The sequence below is a fragment of the Chanodichthys erythropterus genome, chromosome 11 (genome assembly GCF_024489055.1).
Source record: "Chanodichthys erythropterus isolate Z2021 chromosome 11, ASM2448905v1, whole genome shotgun sequence".
Lineage (NCBI taxonomy): Eukaryota > Metazoa > Chordata > Actinopteri > Cypriniformes > Xenocyprididae > Chanodichthys > Chanodichthys erythropterus.
In genome coordinates, this window is record NC_090231.1 from 47083526 (window position 1) to 47097505 (window position 13980).

General features: G+C 38.6%; 1 protein-coding gene across 8 annotated transcripts in view; it reads left to right on the top strand.

The window, feature by feature from the left end:
- LOC137030008 (receptor-type tyrosine-protein phosphatase delta) overlaps positions 1-13980 on the top strand; it is a 209045-nt gene that overhangs the window by 159995 nt on the left and 35070 nt on the right. For 5 of the 8 annotated variants that reach the window (XM_067399912.1, XM_067399910.1, XM_067399913.1 and 2 more), the window contains 5 exons: positions 927-1136; positions 4254-4414; positions 9488-9600; positions 12811-12852; positions 13285-13382. In XM_067399912.1, the coding sequence (XP_067256013.1) occupies positions 927-1136; positions 4254-4414; positions 9488-9600; positions 12811-12852; positions 13285-13382 (624 nt within the window). The remainder of the gene's footprint in view (positions 1-926; positions 1137-4253; positions 4415-9487; positions 9601-12810; positions 12853-13284; positions 13383-13980) is intronic. The other 3 variants (XM_067399914.1, XM_067399916.1, XM_067399918.1) reach the window with 1 other exon arrangement.

Sequence of the window (13980 nt, forward strand, 5' to 3'; positions counted from 1 at the left end):
ACAATCCACCGTGCCATTTGCCGTTGCCGGCTAAAACTCTATAGGTCTAAAAAGAAGCAATATCTAAATCCAGAAGCGCAGGTTTTCTCTGGGCCAAGACTCATTTAAAATGGACTGTGGCAAAGAAAACTGTTCTGTGGTCAGACGAATCAAAATTTGAAGTTCTTCTTGGAAAACTGGGGACGCCATATCATCCGGACTAAAGAGGACAAGGACAACCCAAGTTGTTATCAGCGCTCAGTTCAGAAGCCTGCATCTCTGATGGTATGGGGTTGCATGAGTGCATGTGGCATGGGCAGCTTACACATCTGGAAAGGCACCATCAATGCTGAAAGGTATATCCAAGTTCTAGAACAACATATGCTCCCATTCAGACGTTGTCTCTTTCAGGGAAGACCTTGCATTTTCCAACATGACTTTTGCAGACTGTTATAAAAAGAAGAGGGGATGCCACACAGTGGTAAACTTGTCCCAACTTTTTTGAGATGTGTTGATGCCAAGAAATTTAAAATCGACTTATTTTCCACTTAAAATGATACATTTTCTCAGTTTAAACATTTGATATGTCATCTATGTTGTATTCTGAATAAAATATTGAAATTTGAAACTCCCACATCATTGCATTCTGTTTTTAATCACAATTTGTACAGTGTCCCAACTTTTTTGGAATTGGGTTTGTATACTGTAAAGTGTTACTACAATAACTAATAAAACTGACTAAAGCACATAACAAAATTGCTAAAACTGAAACTAAAACCAACACTGAAAATATAAAAATAAAAGCTAATGTAAATAAATAAATAATAAAATACTATTTTTATTAATATAAATAATACTAAAATATCACTGGACTGTTCACAGTCAGACAAAATTCAGCGCTGATTAAAACTGAACAGATGAAACATTTGTCTCTGTTTCTTTTATAGCTGTTGCGAGAAATCAACCGAACGAGTCGCGCTCTTCGGTTCCGCAGGCAGGTGGAGCTGAAGCCATACATCGCCGCGTATTTCCACGAACTGCCGACGGAGTTCACACTGGGCGATGCCAAGACGTATGGAGACTTCGAGAACAAGCAGCTGCTGAATGGACAGGAGTATGTGTTCTTCGTGCTGGCTGTGCTGGAGATCTCAGACAACGTGAGTCTCATTCTCCGCTTTCTTTTGTCTTGTGTTAGAAAATAAAAAAATAAAAAAATAATATTTTTTTTAACAAAGAATTAAAGGAAACGCACACCTTATGATTGTGCAAGTTAAGGAAAAATACTTTGTAAAGAAGAATATATTATAAAAATAACTTATAAGTCAGCGTGCAGTTATATTCTTCATTTAAAATATTTTGTTAACACTTTAAAATAAGGTTTAATTTGTTAACATTAGTTAACTATATTAGTTAACATTAACTAAATAAGAATATATTTCTAAAGCACTTATTAATCTTAGTTCATGTTCATTTCAATATTTACTAATACATTATTAAAATCAAAAGTTGCATCTGTTAATATTATTTGATGCAATATGCTAATATCCATAAAACAAGATGCAGTTATATGAGAAGCAAAACTGTGAATATATCTATTTTTTTCATAACACTTTAGTATAGGGAACACATTCACTATTAACTATGACTTTTCCCTCAATAAACTCCTAAATTACTGCTTATTAATAGTTAGTAAGGTAGTTGTTAAGTGTAGGTATTGGGTATAATTAAGAATGTAGAATAAGTTCATGCAGAATAAGGCATTAATATGTGTTTAATAAGTACTAATAAACAGCCAATATTCTAGTAATATACATGCTAATAAGCAACTAGTTAAAAGACTCTAAAATAAAGTGTTACCAATTTTTCTTAGCCATTTTCCTGAACATAATCCACACTAAACTGAACTGTTTATGCTTAATATATATTCTCTAAACACCAGGCTTATTATCATACACATTTTTCTTCTCAACTAAATGTATCTTGTTTTAAGGATGTATAAATATTTAGCCAAAATACTGATGAATAAAATTGCTTTACTGCTGTGCTTGGGGCCAAATCTCCTTTGTCTTGTGTCCAAACGATCGCTGGCATTGGTGTCAGTCACGTGATGCAGTCAGAGTGAGAAAACCAGGCTGAACTCTATCAGCACACAGCCTGCTGGGAATAAGAGCGGCATGTCTGTCTCTCTCCGGCTGTCTGTGTGTCTCTCACAGGGAAAGCCCTGAAGAGCTGTCAGCGGCGGGACTGTGAGATAAACGCCTTCTCTTTAATAGCAGCAGAGTCTTATCAACTGCACTGCAGAGAGACAGACACACATACAGACAGACAGACAGAGGAATGATTAGCTCTGTGAAAGCAGTGAGACAGGGAGATGGTAGAGCTAGACGCAGTGACCAAACCACTCTGTATTTTCACTTTCCTCCATGTTTCTTTGTCAGTCTCATATATAAATTGGATAAAGCAGTTATGCACAAATAGAAATAAAGAAAGAAATTAACGCTTTTATTCAACAAGGATGCATTGAATTAATCAAAAGTGACAATAAAGACATTTATGTTGTTAGAAAATTTTCTATTGATAAAAGAATACTGACAATTATAATGGTTTCCACAAAAAAAACAACTGTTTTCAACATTGATGATTAAAAAGTAATGTTCCTTGAGCAGCAAATAAGCATATTATAACTATTTCATTATGTGACACTGAAGACAACTTTACATTTCAACTTTACATTTTACAATATACAGTATTCACATTTCACTGTACATTTGATCAAATAAATGCAGCCTTGGTGAGCAGAAGAGACTTATGCCAGTATATATTCAATATTTCTGAATATAATGCCTGAGAAACGTGTGTGTGTGTGTGTTGCGTCTAATGTCTCTGTTTATCTGCTTGTGCTGATGATTTGAGAGTAAATTAGATGCTAATCACTGAATGTAGTTCGTAACTCACATCACTGAACACATCGCAACACACACTGATGAATATTACATTAATCAGAGTCATAACAGGATTTCAGACCTCTGACAGTGTTTTTATATAATCGTATTTATATAGTTCCGTTTAATTGTTTCCGTTAATTGTTTCCAGCGCATCCAGGCTGTTTGACTGTGTACTTGAATAATAATATGTTGCCATTGATTGCAATGAAGCTGCTTTAAAGAAACATACCAGAAACCTATCCATACGTAATTACAATTATATGTACGGTTTATGTGAGAGTAATGTGAGAAATAATCTGAGAATAATTCATCCATTCACCTAGAAAAGCAGTTTCACCTCCAAGGAATGATTTAGGCACTTTACAGATCAAATAACAAACTCTTTTGTTCTGCTGAATAATTCATGTAAGTGCTTTAACAAGACTACAAGCTTCACATTTCTCCTTCTGAACTTTACACAGTTATTGAACTGAACTGAATTGAGCTGAATAATGACACTTTTCAAGCTAATAGAAATGTTCCAAGAATGTTTTGCTTACATTCCCATTAAGTTATAAAAATGTTTTTCTGAATGTTATCCGAATATTCAAAATATCCAGTTTTTTTTTTTGTTTTTTTTTCTTAATGTGAACATTAAGGGAACATTACATTTTTATCATTTTCAAACATTATGGGAACGTTACATTTGAATGTTCTCTGAATGTTCTGAAACGAAAAGGTACAAATAAAAAATGTCCAACTAAAACATTTCTGTTAAAAAATAAACATGTATGTCCATGAACATGTAAATAACATTTTTGTGCTAACTTTTTGAGAACATTACTAAAGACCAGATAACTTTGAACAAATGGTCTGTTAACATTACTGGAAGAATGTTTATTCAGAATTTGAGGAAACCTTGCCAAAATATAGCTGAAGTTCTGAGAATATTTCCATGTATTGTCTTTTCAAAGCTGCTTTACAGCCGAATTTGCCACAGATTTGATGAAGTTTGCACTGTGGATTCTGTTATTTTCCTGTTTATTGCTGTGAAGCTGCTTTGAAACTATTTGTATTGTATAAAGCACTTTCGAAATAAAGACTTGGCTTGAGTTCGAAACCCTCTGCTACTCTCCTCCAATAGATGCCCATTGTAAGTGCGTAACTTTAAATAATGTTCCTGCTCTTTTTTCAAGCCGAGGGACATGTCACGATTGTTTTCTGTGGTAATCGACAGCAAAGCAATGGGTTTCATTTAATTTAGAGAGTATTTGGTGTGAAAGTGTGAATTCAGGGTTTCTTGAATTCGCGATTCAGATGTCACTGTCATTGTTCTGTGTTTTCTTTCAGATGTTGTATGCAGCGAGTCCATACTCTGATCCAGTGGTGTTTGCTGATATCGACCCCCAGCCCATAATCGATGAAGAGGAGGGTCTGATCTGGGTCGTGGGGCCCGTGCTGGCCGTCATCTTCATCATCTGTATTGTCATTGCCATCCTGCTGTACAAGAGGTAGAAACTGTGGAGAAACACACACTCTCAATAACCTTGGCACATCATTTGACTTATAATGTGACATATTTCTCAGTGAAACAGTAAAAATAAGAAAGCATGGTGAGATGGTTGGCAGTTGGTTAACATTATTATTATTATTATTATTAGGGGCCAAGCACCGAAGATGCGGAGGCATCTATTGTTATTGTTGGCGTTCTTTTTTTTTTTTCTTTTTTTTTTTTTTTATTCTTCTTCTTCTTCTTCTTCTTCCGCTCTTGAAGTCTATGACAGCCCATATAACCGCTTGCGGGAAAGTTATGAAATTCGGCACACAGTTAGAGGACAGTCTGATCTATGTCCATAGCATATTTGGAGTCTCTAACTCAATCCCTCTAGCGCCACCAGCTGTCCAAAGTTGCACTTATGTTTATGTTAATAACTTTTGAACCATAAGAGTTAGAAACAAAATTTTTCCTCTGATTCCTTGGCTCAAGCCGAATCGATTGCACCCTATGTCGTCATTTTCCGTCATGAAAATTTTTCCGCCATTTTGAATTTTCTGAAAAACATACTTTTTTGAACTCCTCCTAGGCCGTTACTCCGATTTTCATGAAAATTGAATCAGATCATGTTCAGACCATGCTGACAAAAATTTATGGAATTCAAGTCGATTCCTCAAACCGTTTTCGAAAAACTCACGAACGAATTGTACGTAGTGCTTGCGAAAACAGAAGTAAGGCTGTATCTCCGCAACGCTTTATCATATTCAGACCAAACTTGGTACATGTCATCACAAGCATGACCTGAGGTACCATGCATTGTTTCGGCGCAGTGCCACCTACTGGTGCGGAGATGTGAAAAATGGGTATTTTTGCTTATAACTTCTGATGGGTTTGTCCAAAAATCATAAATTTGTTCTTGTTGGATTCAGGGAATCATACAGAGTCAAATGATATCCAATTTTCCCACTTCGACCATTTTGGCCGTCGGCCATTTTGAATTTTGTGCTATAATGCTGTATTTTACGAACGCATTAACATATCTTTACAAAAGTCGGTATGGGTCATCAGCACAATGCCCTGAAGGAGTCTGAGAAGTTTCGGAACAGCGCCACCTTGTGGTCAAAAGTTATAACAACATTTACGAAAATGCTAATAACTTTTGACTATTTTGACTCATTGTAATGAAACTGGTCTTAGTTGATTCCGTGGGTTATGCTGAGAACACAGGTATCAAATTTGCCATAGTCGGCTGAACTTTCCGTCCGCCATATTGTTTTTCTTTAAAAACCTACTTTTTCGAACTCCTCCCAGACCGTTGCTCCAATTTTCACCAAAATTGAAATGTATCATCTTCAGACCATTCAGACAAAAAGTTATGGATTTCAAGTTGATACGTAAAACTGTTTTCGTATACCGGAGCAATGAATTTGAGGCATGTTGTAAAACACACTCTTGAAGCTGTATCTCTGCACTGCTTTATCGTATTCAGACCAAACTTGGTACCTGTCATCCTAAGTATGACCTGAGGCATCATGCAGTCTTTCGGCGCAGCGCCACCTACTGGTGCAGAGATACTAAAAATGGTCATTTTTGCTTATAACTTCTGATGGGTTTGTCCAAAAATCATAACTTTGGTCTCGTTGGATTCGGGGAATCGTGCCGAGTCGAATGATATCCAATTTTCCCACTTCGGACATTTTGGCCGTCGGCCATTTTGAATTTTATGCTAAAATGCTGTATTTTACGAACGTATTAGCGTATCATTACGAAACTCAGTATGGGTCATCAGCACTATGCCCAGAAGGAGCCTGAGAAGTTTCGTACCAGCGCCACCTTGTGGTCAAAAGTTATAACAAAATGTACAAAAATGTTAATAACTTCTGACTGTATTCACCAATTGTAATGAAACTGGTCTCAGTATATTCCTTGGGTCATGTTGAGAACATAGATATCAAATTTGCCACAGTCAGTTGAACTTCCTGTCCGCCATATTGTTTTTCTTTAAAAACCTACTTTTTCGAACTCCTCCTAGACCATTGCTCCGATTTTCACCAAAATTGAACTGTGTCAGCTTCAGACCATGCCGACAAAAAGTTATGGATTTCAAGTCGATATGTCAAACCGTTTTCATATACCAGAGCAAAGAATTTGAGGAATGATGCAAAAACGACTCTTGAAGCTGTATCTCTTCAGTGCTTTGACATATTGACACCAAACTTTGCAAGTGTCATTGTCAACTCACTCTGACCATTCCACATTAATTTGGTTACAGCGCCACCTATTGGTCGAAAGTGATGAAACAGTAAATCCTAATTTTATATAATTTTTCAGCTCTTTTGCCTAAAATGATCTTAATAGGTCTTTAATTGCTCACTGTTGCAGTTGGTCTGATGCTCCCAGCCATGTTGGCTGGCTTCTTGTGCTTTTTTTGTGCTTGGCCCCGTAATTGCTGCTTGCAGCTATATTTATTATTATTATTATTATTATCATTATTTAATGATTCAATTTCGAGTTATTAAGGGTGAAAGATTATGAATGCGAGCTGGTCATTGGAATACATTTACTGAAGAATTATTCACAATAAGAGCTGAAAATTGGGCTAAGAAAGTCATTTGGATTTGGATTGTTGACGTTAAGCCATTGTGTGTGTGTGTATATGTATTTATGTATTGTACGTATCTTCAATAATCTGTGGCCCTCATTTGAATATAGACTGATCTGATCATCTGCTGTAAATTACAGTCAGGCATTGAGTTGAACATCTATTGTGATGAGGTCCTTCATATATCCAGGGTTATTTGATGTCTTCTGATGGCAGATTTATTTGTTAATCACAGAATCAATGTCACGGGCCCATGCACACATCTCATAGTGTAATATTACAATGTCAACAACACAACACACTCGCTGCCCATGATGCACCAATTCAATCCAAACAAACAGTTTCACATGAACAATTCTGCTGTCAAGACAGTACAAAGTGAGTTGAAAAACCTGTAAATATCAGGGGATTAAAACAGATTTTCCAGCCAGGCTTGGAAATGTTATTATATTATTATTATATTTAAATTATATTATATTATATTATATTATATTATATTATATTATATTATATTATATTATATTATATTATATTATATTATATTATATTATATTATATTATATTAGTAACAAGGGATCCATCAGGCAGGCAAAGGAGCAGGCTGGAAGCGATTCCACCTGCAGGAAAGTGTAATAGCAAACAATCCACAAAATAAACAAACATCGGGTAGCCAGAGCAAACTAGGAAACACCGGACAGGAACAAGATATAGCGAAAAACAGCAACTGACAACCCAACTAGAGAAGCACAAGGGTATAAATACACAAAGGGAAACAAGGTTAACAAGATAACAAGGGGTGTGGCTAATAGGCAACACCTGGGGAAAACTAATCAACAAGAAAGACTACAAAGAACAACAAATAATGGCACAGCACAGGAAATAACAAAAGTCCTCACACAAGACACGGGAACACAGGCTGGGATCATGACAATATTATATTATTATTACATCAATCATATATGTATATGATATGATGGTATAATATATATAAAATTGTGATGGCTAGACGGTCAGAGCATCTCCAAAAATGGAGCTCTTGTGGGGTGTTCCCAGTCTGCAGTGGTCAATATCTATCAAAAATGGTCCAAGGAAGGAACAGTGGTGAACCGGTGACAGGGTCATGAGAAGCCAAGGCTCATTGATGCACGTGAGGAGCGAAGGCTGGCCCGTGTGGTCCGATCTAACAGACAAGCTACTGTAGCTCAAATTGCTCAAGGAGTTAATGCTGGTTCTGATAGAAAAGTGTCAGAATACACAGTGCATCACAGTTTATTGCGTATGGGGCTGCATAGCCGCAGAGTAGTCAGGGTGCCCATGCTGGCCCCTGTCCACTGCCGAAAGCACCAACAGTGGGCACATGAGCATCAGAACTGTACAACAGAGCAATGAAAGAAGGTGGCCTGGCCTGATGAATCACGTTTTCTTTTACGGCACATGGATGGCCGGGTGCGTGTGCGCCACTTACCTGGGGAACACATGACACCAGGATGCACTATGGGAAGAAAGCAAGCTGGCGGCAATTATTGCTGAGGGGCAATGTTCTGCTGGGAAACCTCCAAATTCCCCAGATCTCAATCCAATGAAGCATCTGTGGGATGTGCTCAACAAACAAGTCCGATCCATGGAGGCCCCACCTCGCAACTTACAGGACATAATGGTTTTACTGCTAACATCTTGGTGCCAGATACCACAGCACACCTTCAGGGGTCTAGTGGAGTCCATGCCTCGACGGGTCAGGGCTGTTTTGGCAGCAAAAGTGGGACCAACACAATATTAGGAAGGTGGTCATAATGTTATGCCTGAAAAAAAACAAAACAAATCAGCATATTGGAATAAATTCACAAGGATCATGTGACACTGAAGACATGATGCTACGTTAAAAATCTTACTGACCCCAAACTATTGAACAGTAGTGTATATTCATTATTTGTTTTATAAATTAGTTTTGCTCATCAGATAGATCAGGGCTTCTCAAACTATTTTGAACTAAGAGCCTCTTTCGTGACCCAAAGTCCTGTTGGCACACTTCAAAAAACACAAAATTAAATGAGAAACAAGACTATGTGAGATAAAGACCTTTTTTCTCACACCAGATTTAGTTAGGATCAGAGGCACAGTGGATGTATGTCTTACCACAACTGATCTGATGAAAATGAACAAATGCAAAACCCCTCTGAATATCAGCAGAACTGATGAGGAGTTCTGTGTTTGTCGCATACTAACCTCTGTTCTCCCCTTCTGCCGCTTTCACTGGAGCAGTCAACCTGACAGGTAAGAGCATTAGAAGAGCTGTACCTGAGACACATGCAGTGGTCATGGCACAGTCGAGTGCACTGAACACCAGGACACGTCTCATTTCAATTTTGATCAAAAGCGTATTTGCTTGACCACTTGCAGTGCTGCTCTGACAGTCCAAGCACATTTAATTTTGTCTTTAAGTATATTAGGATTTTTTTAATTATTATTATTTTATTTTATTTTTTCTAGGAAAAGGGCAGAGTCAGAGGCAAGGAAAGGCAGTCTGCCCAGTGGTAAAGAAATGCCTTCCCATCACCCCACCGACCCCGTAGAGTTACGTCGTCTGAACTTTCAGACTCCAGGTAAGTGCAGCTTAATGCAAACACAAACCAAACACAAACCATAAACCAACTCCTCTAGTTTGAAACATAGTATCCTAGGAAGCTTCAACAAAAGGTTTTGATTCCTACTATTTTTCCTGGAATTGAAGTATAAAATAGAAAGTGAAGTAATAATCTTGAATCACGAGGAGCGTGATAGTCCAGAGCAGTGCTTCCCAACCCTGGTACTCACAATTCAATTTTGGATCTCCCTTATCTGACATGCTTATTTAAGGATTGAGTGTCTCTAACAATTAACAAGCTGATGAGTTGAATCAGATATTTTTGATTAGTGAGACTAACAAAATGTGCAGTTTTGGGAAACTCCAGGATCAAGGTTGGGAACCACTGGTCTAAAACACATTAGCTCTGTTCCAAAACATAGTGAGCTGCCTACCTAGGCAGCATTTTGGATGATGTAACTGGTTCAGTCCAGACTTGAAAGCTGCTCAAAAGGCCTGCAGTAATGCATGTGTTGCTTCACTAAAATTGCAGCATTGCATTTCACCAAAATGTATGGGAGCATTGCATTTTGCCTTTACAGAACGCATTGCGACAAGCTGAAAAAAATGTCATCCATAAGAGAGAATACACGGTCTGTTTTACCTGATATTTCTGTATGTCTCTAGCTTATCAGCAAGACAATATCTAATTGTGTGGTGCTGCATATGTAGAATACATCAAATCATTGGCCACTAAGGCAGCTCACTGGTTTTGGGAGCAGAAATACTGTCTCGGTTATGTTGGTGTCACATTGGTCAGCTTGTTGGCGCCTCAGTGTCATTCAGAAACACAGTCTTAAATGAATCTGTGGACACAAACAGAGTAGAAAGGTCAAATTGTTCTCTTGTTTTGCTCAGCATATTAAAGGTGTAATGCGAGGGTCTGTTCGCCATATGGAGCCAAGAATAGAGAGCAGACCTCTCGAGGAACCAGGCTGAGTGCTCACAAACGCACAGAACAGGTGGCTTTAGGACAGACAAAAGGGCAGGAAATCCCTCTGGACTCAGGAATTGCAGCTTTACAGCTGACCCAAGAACTCCTCGCAACACATTCATAACAGCTTAGTTTACCTGAAGAGCAATGCCTGTCGCTAACTGAAGCCAGCGTAAAAAGACCATGGAGATATATATTCAATATAACCTCTGTTGGTGATTGTATATTCTGTTGGTGAAACAAGACACACATACACACATGTAGGCAGGCCATTGTGCTTGAAATCAGTGGAGTGTGAACGAGTCGTAGAGGAATCTGGGAATTGTTGAGCGGGCTGCTCCCTCCTGACCTTGGTGAACAAGGTGAAGTGCACTCGGTTCTAAACCGGCCAGCCGTGAAGACCTATAGATTTATTTTCTGAGGGGCAGAACAGCGGTGACAACATTTGCTCCATTAGTTTCTCAGAGGAGAACCTGGTGCCAGTGAGACTAGCTCTAAACACACTGAACTGAGTCCATCTGTCTGTCTGTCAGAAACAGCTGGACTGCAAGAGCAAGACAGATGGACTGGAGGGAAACAGTTCACCTTTTGGATAAAAACAGCTTAGACCAGCATTTGCTGATGTTAGCTTGCTAACAAGCTTTTTTCCACTAGTCAGGCTGGTCTGTTTTGATGGTTTTAAAGGGGCTTGGGAGACCAACCAGCCAACCCCAAAAACTCAGTTCCCAACACAATTCATAATAGCTCACAAGGAATGTTTACTAATTTTCTACAATCGGATTTCCTCAATCCAATTATAAATGGATTATTTGGGTGGATGTAAGCATAGCTAGTGAGTTTATTCTGAGGATTGTCATTTGTTGCTAATCAAAACCCTTAAAAGCTCCATTGGTTATTGTATATTCTGTTTGGGAATCAAGGCACACACATGCACTAGGCACACACATGCACACATCGTGTTTGAAAGCACATAAACATGACTGATGAATGCGGGAAGTGTTGCAAGGTTAACACGACTGTTGATCTTGATGAACATCTGTTAGGGTCAGCCTGTGTTTAGCTGGTCTTTGATTTAGGACCATTCAGTGCTTTTGGGCTCATCAACAGTGTTAGACTAGCTAAAGTGAGACCAGTCAACCACCTCAAGCTGGTTCAAGCTTGGTTTTCTTCTTGAACAATACATCAAGTGCCATATAAAAAGTTGTTAACGATCCAAAATCATTAACTTGATTCCCATCCATGTACCGCAGCCGGTGTTCAGTTTGATATTCATCTACGACACAAACACGGCAAGACTCATACAGTATTCACGTGCCGGGTTTGCATTGCAACATGGTTTCAAGAGCGATGTTCCATGCACTCAATCCTCTCAGCAGCTCTTTATTAGTGGACTCATGCCCCTCTTTCACAAACAGCCTCTTAGAGAAGGTTTGCATCCTCCATTTTCCCCTCAGGCAGCCTAACGCAGGCTCTCGACAGCTGAAGATCCCTCTCTTCAGTGAGAATGGCCTCTGCATTAGCCCTCCTCTCTTCAAACCCTTGATGCCATCGTGCGGTCACCCCCTCCCCCCCCATCTCAATTTTCATCTTGAGGGTGCTTGATGTCGCTCCGACGCGTTTCTCCGAATGGCAGTTTCATTGTCACCGCGGCTGGTAATGGGTCTTGAGAGGCGGTGGATGGCAGCTCTCTCCTGCTGCCTCCATTAGCTAATGCCCTCTTCTATCAGCCCAGAGATGAAAGAACCGCAGCGCCACGTCCAAGCATACGGACTCTTTTTTCTGTGGCACGCAGGCTGTTGTTATGCAAACCGGTTATCAGAGAGCAGCTTCTGCTCCTCGACTATTCAAAAGCATCCTCTGCAGTGCAAACACAAACTCTTATTCTCACTGACATGCGCTTTCGTTACTGAAGAGAACAAAAATGCGCATGATAAACGTGCACGCCATCTTCTTTCTCCTTGTTACATTTGTTTGTTTGTTTTGACATTTGTTTTTTTCTTTTTCTTGGTTCCTCTTCCGAACTTGTTATCCTCATTTCCGCATGCTTGTCGTATGTTAGCCATTGGCATGCGTGAATTTGTTTTTACTAACAAACAAACTTAGAGATAAAGTTGAAGCGTTGTTTGCGAACTGTCTATTGTCATTTCAGACTGTGTTTCTACTGCCTCTTTTTAGTTCTGATAGTGACCGATCACCACATTTGCTTGTTTTAACGTCAGCTAGTATGATTTATCCCCGTCCCCTTTTCCTTTGCAGGTTCAGCCACATCGGTTTACCCCAGTAACCTCCATTTGTCAAGTTAGTCGTTCTTGTTTCTACATATGCCACTGTGTCTGTTCATTTCCTACAATTGCTCTCTTGATTGTCTCATTTATTTATGCGTTCATCATCTCACACCGCTTTGCCTCACGCCAGCGCAGGAGGCGGGGTTTGATATGTCGCATCCTTTAGACTCATGGCCGGCTCAAACTTTAATATCCAGCCCCTAATGTTCTTCTCTATTTCATCTTTCCACCATGTTAACGTTTGCGGACGAATAACATTCTTCTCTTCATTAGGAATGCTCTGTGCGGCTTTTGTGTCCATTTTCTTCAAGCATGTGGCTGCTTCGTCCAATCATACAGGCCAAATAAAAACCTCACATTCTCCATCCTCTATCCTCATCTCTCGGTGTGCACCCAGATTCACTAGCACTTACATCAGGACTCTTTGTCTGTCTTCTGTCTGCAGGGATGGCCAGTCACCCTCCCATTCCGGTCATGGAGCTGGCTGATCATATCGAGCGCCTGAAAGCAAACGACAACTTGAAGTTTTCACAGGAATATGAGGTAATCATCAGCTTTTGTATTACTTTCTACAGGGAAAAAAAGCTGTTTTTGTTCTCAACCTTTTTGACTCCAAGGCCACCCATTATCAAAAACAATATTTCTGGTATTTTCTGCTGTAATGGTAAAGTTTTCAAACTTTTCTTTATTTACAGGAACTACACTATTAAAATAAAGCTTCATAAAAAAAAATATATTTTTCTTTTTTTTTTTTTTTTTTTGCAGTGATGATAGAAGAACCACTTTTGGTTCCCTGAAGAACCTTTCAGTGAACAATTTTAATAATCTGAAGAACTTTTCCCATTTTTAAGAACCTTTTTGCAGTGGAAAGGATGTTAAAGGTTCTTCATGAAACCATCGATGCCAATAAAGAACTTTTATTTTTAAGAGCGTAGGAGTGTTAATATATTAAAATAATAAATAAAATATGTATATATATTTTTTAGATAATTCCATAGGTTGCAATAGCTTCTCATTTTATTACCAACTAATTTACATGACTTTTTTAATCCTTTGACTATATAAATATATATATAAATATATATATAAATATATATATATATATATATATATACACACACACACACACATTTATTTATTT